Genomic DNA, 12,674 nt, shown 5'->3' on the forward strand with positions numbered 1-12,674 from the left:
ACTAGAGAAAGGATAGCATCTTCAACAAATGGTGCTGGGAAAACTGGAAATGAAGATGAAATATGAAGATGAAATTGAATCCCTATGTCTCACCATGCACAAAAGTTAACTCAAAATGGATCAAGGATCTAGGAATTAACAGAGACTGTGCATCTAATAGAAGAAAAAGTAGGCCCTAATCTTCATTATGTGGGGCTAGCTCCCAACTTCCTTAATAAGACTCCTATAGTGCAAGAATTAAAACCAAGAATCAATAAATGGGATGGATTCAAACTAAAAAGTTTCTTCTCAGCAAGAGAAATATGTGAGGTGAACAGAGAGCCTACATCCTGGGAGCAAAGTTTTACCCCTCACACATCAGATAGAGCTCTAATCTCTAGGGTTTATAAAGAGTTCAACAAGATAAGCACCAAAAAAATAATAAATCAATCAACAAATGGGCCAAGGACCTGAACAGACACTTTTCAGAAGAGGATATACAATCAATCAACAAATATACAAAAAAATGCTCACCATCTCTAGCAATCAGAGAAATGCAAATTAAAACTACTCTAAGGTACCATCTCACTCCAGTCAGAATGGCAGCTATTATGAAGACAAACAACAATAAGTGTTGGCGAGGATGTGGGGGAAATGGTACACTCACACACTGCTGGTGGGACTGCAAATTGGTGCGGCCAATATGGAAAGCAGTATGGAGATTCCTTGGAAAACTGTGAATGGAACCACCATTTGACCCAGCTATCCCTCTCCTTGGACTATACCCAAAGGATCTAAAAACAGCATACTACAGGGACACATCACTGTTTATAGCAGCTCAATTCACAATAGCTAGACTGTGGAGCCAACCTTGAGGTCCTTCAATAGATGAAAAATGTAGCATTTATACACAATTGAATATTACTCAGCACTAAAAAATATCATGGCATTTTAGGGAAATGGGTAACATTAGAGCAGATTATGCTAAGTTAGAAAATCCCAAAAAAACAAATGATGAATGTCTTCTCTGATATAAGGGGGTGATTCAAATGGGGGTAGGGAGGAAAAACTTGAGGAAACTGTGCAGCAACCCTCTCCAAGCACACGGAGCACAAGGGCATCACTGTAGGGGGGCGGGCATGGTTCAGGCTCGGCACATGCAGAACAGAAGTGCAGGTGAGCTCTCAGTAGAACCTTGAAGAGAAGGTCTCCCACCCTCCTCCAGGACTTCCAGAAGGTTCTACCAGGTGAATGGGGCCTACAGCAGCTCACGCTGTCTCCGGGCACTACTGATAAACTAAGTCAACCTTAATTTTTGAGTTTTAGAGGGACACAGTGCCTTTATTTTATTTTTGGGTGGTGCTGAGGATGGTGCTAAATGCCCCACACTGCTAGGCAAGCGCTCCCCCTGAGCCACACCCCAGCCCCTAAGTTAACCTTGAGCATGTAGGGCCGTGACTCCTGCAGCACTGACGTCTGTAGGGTAGAACACAGGGGTCTGCAGGCACAGGGGGACCATGAACAAGAACGGCTCACAGCGCCACCACTTGGGCCGAAAGGCTGAGGAGAGATGAGTCCCGTTGCTGTTTTTAAGTGGCATGAAGATTCGACCTAGGCCACCCCTGGGTCACAGGGGCTGTCCTTGTAAGAGTGCACTGATGGGCAGGTGTCCTCTCACGCCCGCGTGCTGGCTTCCAGGTGCACTTCCTCCGGGCCCTGGAGGAGCCTGACTGCACATCAAGGGTGGCCGCTCCAGCCTCCACGGGTCTCTGCTCCTGCCCTGGCTTCTCCCTTCTGCTGTTCCCTCTGCTGCCCTCTCCATCCCCCTGTAGGCTCCCTCAGCAGGTTGTGTGTGTCTAGGACTGTGCTGACACAGGGCTCCTGGGCACCCCACGTGCCTCACTCACCACCTCGGGGCTCCACTGGACACCCAGAGCTCCCGCCAGCACCACAGCGCCACTGAATGGCCACGCCCAGAATTTAGGCCCCTGAGAGCTGGTGCTGGGGAATGCTGCCCAGAGACTGCCCTCCACAGACCTTATGCACCAGGCTCCAGGGCAGCTCCTAGTCTCTGCCACCAGTGGGAGCAGCAGCCTGGCACGTGCGTCCTGGGATGCCATCATCTGCTTTATCTGAGAGCCGCAGGCCACACAGCCTGACCCTCCCGCAGGTCTGACTCCTTCCTTATAAACATGGATCATGGGGTCGTCCATGTCCTTGCTTCTCTTGAAACAAACGGTTGGTCAATACTAGGAGTGGTGGTGAGTCAGAGCCCAGTGTGCCACCTCTGTGGTGGGACTCCCATGCAGCGTCCATGTCTCACCAAGAGCACACACTGGAGGACCCCCAGCAGGGCCCCGCAGGCAGTCTGCAGGGGGGAGCCACTGCCTCTGCAGACAGAGCCACCTCCTGCTTTCCGCCAACCTGAGGAGGACAGGCTTTGCAGGTCCCTGAGCCTGGAACCTTCTGACACACGCAAGTCACTCTCTGCCAATGCACCGTCCTGGTGACAGTTTTCTTCTATTATGTGAAGAAAGAAAAATGTCAAACTTCATTGCCCCGAGGGGCAGCTCCAGGTCCTCCTGTGCACCTCGCTGAGGCAGAGCTTAAGTAAAAACACCAACCCTGGCAGTTCTTCCAAGGCCGTGAAGACAGCCGTGAGACCCAGCTGCCTCGTAGGCCAGCCCAGGGTGTTCTACTCTTGCATCAGTGAGAATGAAAAGCCGATAGAAACCTGTGAGCACACTTCCTTCCATTCAGTTCCAGGAAAAGCAAAACAAATAAAAGCAACTTGTTTGTCTGAGCTACATGAGCATTTGAAATCACTTCTACTACCTGCACGTGGCCATTAGAGCACAGGGTGGCAAAGTAGGCAAAATACTCTACAGCTACTCATGTAGAGAGAGGGAAGGCGAAAACTTTGTTATCCTAGTTATGGAAATACCCCAGTGTCTGGAAATACCTCTTAAGTTTCCTGCACCAAAGGCTGACAAGGCCCGTAACCCTGGTCTAAAACGGGGTATGGGGCGAATATGGAATACTCTGCTCTTCAATGCTTGGGAGTTTTCTGAACTCAGATGATCGCAATGTGTACACAGATCATTTCCCCAGAAGAAGTGCTACCTTACAGGAATGTGCAACGGAGGGAAGTGGGGCATTTTCTGGTGCTTCAATTTTAAAGAATAGTACAGTGAAATGAACTCTAGATCCACGTATATATACATGAAAAATACCCAGTACCTTTGTATCAGGTTTGAAATTGATCTTTAAGTTGTTAGCCATTGATTTTCTTGCCGTGGGATATGAGCATAGTAGGATTCCTTTTTATCAAAAGCATGCCCAGCTGTATATTGAGCTGAGTATCTTGGGTGCACTCATGTGGGAGGGTAAGGCAGAGGAGCATGCATGACAGGGGATTCGTTCAGGTGTGCTGGATAAGGGCAGACAGAGATTTGCAAAGGAAAGGGGAGGTGAGAGAGAGAAAGAAGATTAAAAGGCAGAAGGATCAACATCCATGGATTTAGAAAATTATATATGGACATAGGTAAATTATATAGTAGCAATGACATTAGATTTATCTCACTTATTTTTAGGTAAATTGCAATCACTGTGGCTCCTTCAGGCCCATGGTCCCCCCACTCCTGTCCCACGTGGGCGAGGAGCGTGGAGCCCGTCCAGAGAACCCCTGCTTGGGTTTTATATTCAGTACTGTTGAAATTGCGTCCTCAGGGAACACCCACCCCTCAACTAGATTCCAGAGGATGTTTATGTAAATGTGACCCCAAATAATATCATGAGTGGATCTCATAATTTCAGAAGCTAAAATCAAGAGCAGATTTTTAACTAGAGGAAACAGAAGCAGAAGGAAGCCTTTCTGCCTGGAAGTCCTGTTAGCATTGCAGAAACACTCGGCCACCGGTGGGCAGGTGGCAGGGCCAGGCGGGACTCCCCCCTGCCCCTTCGTCACAGGCTCGGTACCCAGTGAGATGCTCCGGCATGTCCGAACAGAGACACACGTGCCACACAGGCCCTAGAAACAGGGGCCCTGTCCACTCAGGGCCTGGGTGGGCAGTTTTACCGTGATGTCCTGGAATGCTTCAGGCCAAAGGTACCTTCCTAATGATAAAAGCGTATCATTGTCCTCTGCAGTGAGGTGACAACACACGGAGGTACTTCATCATTGTACCTCGGAATGGACAACCCGTAAGTATTTGGGGGAGTGTGAGGAGAACACCCCAAGTGCTCCGTAGAGACTGGGGAGGAGGCTTGGCGGAGCCGACAGGTCACCCCAGCGGCTGCTCCTCTGAACGTTGAAGACAGAACCTGCCCGGGGGCCCAGGAAGGCCACTTACTCTCGTAGTGGATGAGGAAGCCCACGCTGGAGCGGCTGCTGTCGGTGGTGAAGAGCAGGTACAGGAAGCTCCCCGTGCTGACGAGGAACTGGGGGGCCTGGGTGCCGTGGTATTCTCCAATCAGGGGGGAAGAGCTGGTGGGCCCGTCCCTGACTTCCAGAGTGTCGTAATTGACTTCCGTCTGGAACCTGTGGACGTGCATCATGTCAGGAAAGACGTTCAGGTCCCGTACTTACAGACCTCTCCTACCACCCTCATCCGTTAATTAAAACCCCACACATACCAACGTGAATAAAATATTCAAAATCACATGTGTACACGTATTTATCTGTACATTTATGTGTACACACACACACACACACTCACGTAGGAATGAGTGTGTTTTTCTGGAAGAAACAGGACACTCTCCCCGCCCCCATCTTACATAACACTCTACCTTGTAACATGACAGATAAAAATTAAGGTCATTATTCAGCTCTGATTCAAAACCCCCATGAGAGAAATGTCAGGTGAATAGACAGATAATTGTCAATACTTTTGCATTTTAAAAGTGTTTTTCACAATTCCCTGTTTGACACCATCACGGACACCTTGGAACACTCAAGTGAAATGATCTCCTAGAGGAAGAAGGGACTCAAAGTACACAGCCACATTAAGTGCCTTTCCTGGACCGGATCCTGTGCTTTTTAAGTGGCATTAACAGGAAGCTGGACTAAAGCTGAACTACTTCTCAAACTCAAAAGATAACTTTAGTGATTTGAAAGAGCTTCCCACAAATGCTTCACTTCCTTGTGCTTCCAGGGAGTCTGGCTGCAGTTCCATTTATATAAAGTCGCAGCCACTTGGGTCCCCTTAGACGTGACGCTGGTGCCATTCCAGGCACGGAGGTAATTTTCTAAATGGCCCGTCTAGTCCTCCAAGAGCTAACCTGCTTTCCAAGTGTCTGGTTTTGCTCTCAGGGAGCAGCTGAGGCGTCATAAGCCTCTGACTCACTCGGTAACGGGAGCCAGAGTCCTCGGAAGCCTGTGCCACTGTTCCCCACTGGGATTGTCCATGAACAGGAAATCAAGGGGAGACACGAAGCTACCTTGGTGGCGCGGCACACATCAGCCAAAATGGCACGGAGCCGAAGGTTCTGCCCTGGTTATCATGAAGCAGTGCAGACTTCTCTCAGTGAAAATGCACCCTGATCCATCTTCTCCGCAGCCAGCGAGGAGGGTGCCCTGGAACCTGCCCTTCCACAGGAAGGAACCAGAGGACCCTGCCTCACACGGCCAGACCAGAATAGACTCACAGGCTGGAGCGTTGGGGAGCAGGCGGTGCCAACTTTGTCTTTCAATCTAAAGGTTATGATTCCTCGGATGTTTGAGCTCAAATTCCAGGAATCTGGATAAGAGGGGAAGCCATCGCTTCTGGGGGTTTCACACACTCGTTTTTATGTCCTCCCGGTCTTCCCAAGAGCCAGGACTGCTGTGTGACTTCTAGAGTCACCTCAGAGCAGAGACCCCTAAGCAGTCTCATGGCCCAGCAACCTGACTCACATTGCATAACAAAGTCACCCTCATGGAACCGCAAAGCACATGGACAAACTTGCCTCCCCCAAGGGGACTCCACTGGCCAATGAGCAAGTCCACACGCACTCTGTGGCTCCTCCTTAAGGAGCCGGGCAGTGCATCTCCGGTGACCGCCACTGATGTTCCAAATATCAGAAACGTGAGGTGCTTACACGGGGAGGCTGGCAAAATACCACACTGAAATAACACTGAGTAGGTCCCCCTGGGGAAATCGGAAAGGCCTCCCGCGTCAGGAGCGCAAATCACTGTCTTTACCAAATGATTTAGGTTTGGCCTTCTGCTTTAGCAACCCTATCGAAAAGTGTAAGCATTTATAGGAAGCCCAGTTTAATTTACTGAATATATATTGAGATACTGCTTTTCAAATGATTAATGTTATTTGCAGGAATCTACTCTCAAAATAGATGAATCAAATTTTTCCCTATTTCTAAGGAAAAATCTACTGAATGTTATCATCCAACCTAAATAGTGGAAACAACAATTTTGAATAAAAATAATTACTAAAGATGGCAACTACAATAAATATTCCCTATGTTGATATCAAATTCTTAGAAAATTACTGGGAAAACAAAACAGGAAATAACCTCATGAAGTCGAGATACTAGAATATTCTGGAGGCAAAAACTCTGAATGCAATCTAGTCAATAAGGTCGTACAAGATAAGTGCGATGCCATTCAGAGGTGTGAGGTCAGAACTTTACAACAGTCCTTCCCTGCATTTCAAAGCCTATGGCTTGTTTCAAACCAGTTTAATTTTTAATCATCCAATCAATTTCAATGCTGAGTGACACGGGAAAACACCTTATCTCACAGAGCCTGAATGGCATGCTTACTTTTGCAGATTATCAAATCCATACTCAAGGAGCAAAGCCACCCTGTTCTCCAGTGGCAGCGATGCCTTGGGCAATTGATGGACATCTCATCTGCTGCATTTGCCCCAAGGTTCACTCTGGACATTCGACAGTCTCCAGTTACTGACAGCTGACATCAGAACTGGAGAGGCCTTTTCTGTGCTGCCCCAGAGGGAAGAGAAGGCACCAGAGGGACAGGGGGCTGTGTCCTGTGCCACCAAGAACCTGGCAGAACTCACTCCACTGCAGGCACCAGCTTCAGGACAGGCTCCAGGGTCAGCTGGGAGGAAGCCACCCAGGATGGACTCCAGGGTCAGCCCCAGTGGGGGAACAGTCACCCAGGAAGCTTCTCTGTCCACAGCTAACTTGGGTTGGGAGGACAATGCTCGGGAAGAACAGAACTGAAGGAGTAGTGCCTAATCCTGTTGGGTCAGCCCCTTTGGAGGACCAAAGAACTATCACCTTGAAAGTTTTAAGATCCACTAACTTAAAACATGGAACAGATAAGGGTCCCAGGACCAGATGAAGGACAAGGCTCATCTTACCTGTCAAAAGTTATTTTGATAGAATGTCCTGGTTTTGCTTCAATGATCCATTCACAATTCAAAGAGTCTTTATAATATCCTGGCCATCCAGGAGGCAAAATGACCCCACTTGAGGCTGTCAGATGTCCACCGCACGGGGCTAAAGGAAGATGCACACGGTCAGATTCAAGTAAATGTGGGAGGTCATGCCATAGTCACATTGCCACCAAAATAGGGGCTGCTTTCCGGGCATGGATTCAGTATTTCCAAGTATTAAGGCACACCTGTTGCTAATAAGGCCCTAAGTTGATTGAAACTGAGGTCTGTGCCTTGTACGGCTGGTTATCTGCCCTCACAACTAGTCAGAGTGCTCCTCCTTAGATGATCTACATGGGAGCGACCTGTCTGGTCCTCAGGAATCTCCTGGCACATGCCACTCGTAGCCATCTTACATGCATTAGGAATTCAATAAGCATTTACGGAAGATGAAATTTTAAATGGCCTTAAATCTAATGATGAAAAACCCCAAGACATGTGAGCTAGTGTGTTCGTATGTATATACGTCGGGTTGTGTTTGTTTTGTTAAAATTACTTGCCACGTAGGATATTAAGTTGTTGGTGCATGTTAAAAACAAAAGTGTGAACTGTACAAGCTCAGGGTTAGGCTGGGCGTATCCTGAAGCAGCGAGTGGCAGACAATAGTTTATAGTCACAAAAGAAAAAGGGAGGGTTAAGAAGTGTGTCCCAGGCTGTGTGAATTCCCTGTCACCCGCAAGAGTCCTCAGAAAACAGTGTCCCCTGGGTTAACACTGCAGGGAAGAACACACTTCCACCTGGCCACACCGCCTTCCATGTTTTGCATACTCTTTACTGCTCATCTCCCCTGTGAACTCAGAGGCAGCAGGTATGTGAAAACGTGTAGTTTAAAACATGCGTCTCCTTTTTGGCGTGTGATTCCTTTGGTGAAAAATGACCACATAGATGAAGTGCTGAGAATGTCTTTCCCTTTCATCCAGATTTTGAGGCCCCAGTGAACTCCGCCAGGATAAACAAGGCGCTTTTCAACAAACCTGGCTTCGCTGCAGGGCTGGCATTGCTTATGTGCGCTGAGTTATTCCTCTAAGGACAGTTTCCCTGAGGCTTCCAACCGTGTCTTCTCTCCTGGTCCCCTCTGCAGAATCTCAGGTCTCTGAGTTTATCTATTCTAATGCCTTCCTTTCTGTATCTTTCACTCTGGGCACCGAGCTCCGTGCTGCAGGCCGTGAGCCCTGTGTGCCCCGTGGTGTGGCTCTGCTGCCCCACTTTGCTGTAGTGGAAGGTTTCTCCCCCAGGATTTCCAGGCAGTGTGGAATCTGAACCCTGAATTTCTATTTAATACACAGCTGTTGATTCAGAGAGGACTCTGGATGCTAGGTGTGTGCTTGGGGTTCTGTTTTGATTATAGAACCTCAACTGGGGCATTGTTAGTGAAGCGGTCTGCATTTGTTTTAATTTGTGAGGGTTCATCCTTGGCCAATCATTTAATTGATTTCTACAAAGGAGGCTGGAGGGGAACGGGACCCCGAGTGTGCTGTTGGGGACCTGAGGGTCGTGCACACCTCTTCAGTCCAGTTGGTGGCTGTTCCTCGCGGCCCTTGCACTCTCTGCACTCGACCTGCTTGCTGTGGAAGCTGGTGGCTTCTGAGCAGCAGGCTCCTGGTGGGGACCTGGGTGGCCATGCTGCCAGAGCACACCTTCCTGCCTTCCCTGAGACCCTGCCGGGCCCAGGGAGTGGGTCTGGGGTGGGGGGGACTTTCAGATCTCCCACCAAGACTCTTCCTTTCTCTGTTTTCCGACTGAAGCTGGAGTTTTCACTTAGCTTCACCTGGCGGGGCTCCTCCTGGTAATGGAGCTCTGCTCAGGGTCGATGTGCTGCCTCCCCTTATCTCAGGTCCTGCTACTCCCTGTGCTTACAGGGCCCTGTCCACCAGTGTGCCGAGAACAGGCCCCGCCTGCAGCTGGTGACGCCTCTACCCACAGCACACTGTGGGTGACCGGCACAGACAGCCAGCGTGGTGGACGAGGCAAGAGCCTGTTCTCTGCAAAGTCTTGCTCATGAACTCAGTCATGCCTCACAGCCAGCCGTGGTCTACACAGCTACAGCAGTGTTCAGACAGGATTAGCTGCGGTACCTTTCCTGTGACCTGCGTGAACACGCCACGTGTGCACATCTACTTAATTATAAAGGCTCGAAAACCACCATCTGTTAACATTTTATAAACATAACGTGTAAAATTATATGTTAAAATGAATTGTTAAGATAGATTTAAAAATAAAAGTGCGCTGTTGCTCCCTTGCCCTCCACTGTACCACCAGGGTGGTGCCCAGCCCCTGAATTCTTCTAAGAGTTGAGGAAAGGAAGGAGGGCATCTTCCCAACTGCTGCAGAGCCACTCGCAGGCCACCACAAGGCCCAGCTGGAGTGTCTCCTGACGGTGGCAAGCCACCCAGCGCATTGCTCAGGCTGGACAGGGGGTGGCCCTGGCTGGGCTCTGAGAGTTCAGTCTCCCCACGGCTGTTCTCGGCTCTGACCCCTTGGAGGTGAGACTCGGGAAGTTTCCCTCCAGCAGTGCAGGAGGAGAGCCGCCCTCGGCTGCCTATTCATTTCCTAGTTACGTATTAAAAAGAAACAGGTTGACCTCAGCAACTGAGGGAATGACCCAAGAGGAAGACACCTTCCAGCCACCATTAACGAACGCGTGAGCGCCCAGCGCCTCCGGCTCCCTCTCCTGAGACGCTGGCACGTGCCTGTGTTTCCAAAACCCTGTGAACTCATGTGCTCATGCCCCTGGTCTTTCCCATGACAGCAACTCAGGATCTGTCTGGCCCGTCACCTTGGTTAATGATGCTCGACCCCTGGTCTAGGTACACGTCTCTGTCCACTTAGCCGGCTCCCTGCTGTTGGACATTTAGTTGTTTCCAACTTGTCACTGTTTAGAAAAGTTCTGCAAAAAGCACTCGTCAGCAAATATTTTATCGTATGTGCTCAACTACTTTATGATCCTAATCCTAAAATATAAGCTACGGGCCAAAAGGCAAGAAAGATGCTAAGACTCAATATGAATTCACACCGTGAAGGTGCAGTTTAACCTCCTCAGTGCAGAGCCAAGAAAAACCAGCCTCCCCCACTTACCACAGTTCACCTCTTTAACTCATTGAAAATCTGGGCAATGCTGGAGAGCAAAGGGGCATGCTACTTTTGTTTTTACGTGTGCATTTCTTAGGGATCCAGCAGAGATGATTTCAAGGTTCCTGAGCTCATTGTGTAAGACAGGGAGGATGGGTCAGGGGCCTGAGGCAAACGTTTTGAAACGATCAATAATGAAGGGCCATGAGGTCCTGCTCCTGACATTTTTTCCTCGGGCCGTATGACAGGTAAGTAGACCAGAAGTATCAAGAAGAAAAGTAGGTATCATTCAGATGAGCTTTGATAAAGAAAGAAATCATTGATTAAAACCACAGTGTGGTCACGGGTTGAATTCAGGCCCCAGATCCTCAGTCCCACCCTCCCACCACTCACTGAGGGTGTGTGGGCTCAGGAGCACGTAGGTGCCATCAGTGAAGGCAGACGGGGCGTCATGGGAGAGAGGACCCTCCCCCAGTACAACAGGGGGCACGGACACAGTCCGATGCACACCCAGGAGAGCTCCTCTTGAGCATGTGGCCGAGGTCACGTGACGTGCCGAGGCCCAGGAGCCCGGGAGCTGGGGCTTCCTGGACACACCCTCCCTGGCACACTCCAGAGGACACCACCCAGCCAGAGCCTGGTTCCGGGGAGTGAGGCCACACTTCCTGTGCTTCAGTCCCTCCGGGCTCTCTGTTCTGGCATCTAGGAAACTGGAACCCGGCCTGTGTGAAGGGAGAGGCCAGGAGGCTGGGGACGGGCCCACCTTCACAGCGAGGGACGGTGGCACTCCAGACCACGTTCCCGTCCTGCAGGATGCAGGTGATGGCCTCGGACCCCTGCGTCTTGACAAAGCCCTCGTCACAGTGGAAGGAAACGGAGCTCCCGAGCAGAAACCTGTCGCCAAAACGCCTGCCGTTGACGGGGGTGCCGGGGTCATGGCACTCATTCTGACCGAAGGCTGGCGGAGGAGAGAGAAGAGAAGCAGGACCAAGTGTTTGGATTCCAGTTACGTGTATCAAGAAACAAGGAAACAGAGCCCATTTATAAGGCCACTGCTTCCCCAAATTTCAGTTATACCACCCACAGATGAGTAAATACACTGAACAAGCGGGATATTGGGATCTGTAAGCAGAGCACCGATGGATGAATAGACCTGTCACCTCTGCTGCACTTGGGCTGGAAGCACACTTCCTGTGCACTGAGAAGAGAGACCAGGGACACGGTGGTGGGGGCAGAACTGAGGCTCAGGGCACATCTGCTCCAGGTAGGGGTCAGCCCGAGGCCTAGCTTCCGCCCCTCGGCAGATGCCCTGATGATGGAAGTGAGGGACTCTGACCCTATATCCCAGAGTTACTGTGGAACGACATCATTACCGGGAATTCTACACACCGTACCTAAGCAGCAGCCAGAGGCAGATTAGTGTTGCTCATATTTACTGTTTCGTTTTAGTCTTTCTAGAAACCATTTAAGGAGTCGTTCTTCTATAAGATTTGTTTTGCAGATGAGGGGTCTGAGCCATAGAGAAATTAGCTGTCTTGTTAAAATCCACTACATATCTCCAAGGGCCGGTGTGCTGACCCTGGCTCCTGACCACCAACGCCGTCACCCTGGTTGTCACACTCTGTTGTTACAAGGAGGATGCATGGATGGGTGGAAGGAAGGAAGATGGAGGCCGGGAAAATTGGAAAGAGGGCCAGGATATGAGATCCAGCACCCTGCGATGGGGTGACCCAGAGACTGATCTAAATATCAGAACAGCGTTATGTCATTTTGCTACTCTTAGTGCCTTGATAATGATCACATAGCTTCAGAGACCTTCAGTGTGTGTGATCAAAACGTGGCCAGGAGCTCACTTACTGGTGTACGTGATGTTGAACCCTCTGCCGGTGGTGGAGTGGTCCGACTGGAATTCCAGGCGCACTATGTGCCCACTGCTGGCCAGCTGAGCGGGCACCTCATTGCCAGAGAAAGTACCAAGGACAGTTATATCAGAAATCCCATCATCTTTGACTGCCAGAAAGTCAAACTGAGGCTCCACGTCAAAATCATTGAAGATGAGGTGGATTCTGCTTCCCGGCTCAGATATAATCAGCCAAACACAGTTCATGTTGTTGCCATATTCCTCTGGGTAATTTGGGGAAAGGATGATCCCGGATGATGCCGTGAAGTTGAAGAAACATGAAACTGCGGAGACAGGAATATATTTTCAAACAGTGTGGCATGACCCAA

The 12,674-nt window shown here is 49.8% G+C and overlaps 1 protein-coding gene across 1 annotated transcript in view; it reads right to left on the reverse strand.

The window, feature by feature from the left end:
• Csmd1 (CUB and Sushi multiple domains 1) overlaps window positions 1–12,674 on the reverse strand; it is a 1,139,207-nt gene that overhangs the window by 304,912 nt on the left and 821,621 nt on the right. The window contains exons 14-17 of the mRNA XM_077792480.1: window positions 12,303–12,629; window positions 11,209–11,403; window positions 7,302–7,440; window positions 4,332–4,519 (exon numbers count right to left, since the gene is read on the reverse strand). Of these exons, the coding sequence (XP_077648606.1) occupies window positions 4,332–4,519; window positions 7,302–7,440; window positions 11,209–11,403; window positions 12,303–12,629 (849 nt within the window). The remainder of the gene's footprint in view (window positions 1–4,331; window positions 4,520–7,301; window positions 7,441–11,208; window positions 11,404–12,302; window positions 12,630–12,674) is intronic.

Source organism: Urocitellus parryii, chromosome 14, assembly GCF_045843805.1.
Source record: "Urocitellus parryii isolate mUroPar1 chromosome 14, mUroPar1.hap1, whole genome shotgun sequence".
In the NCBI taxonomy this organism is placed as follows: Eukaryota; Metazoa; Chordata; class Mammalia; order Rodentia; family Sciuridae; genus Urocitellus; species Urocitellus parryii.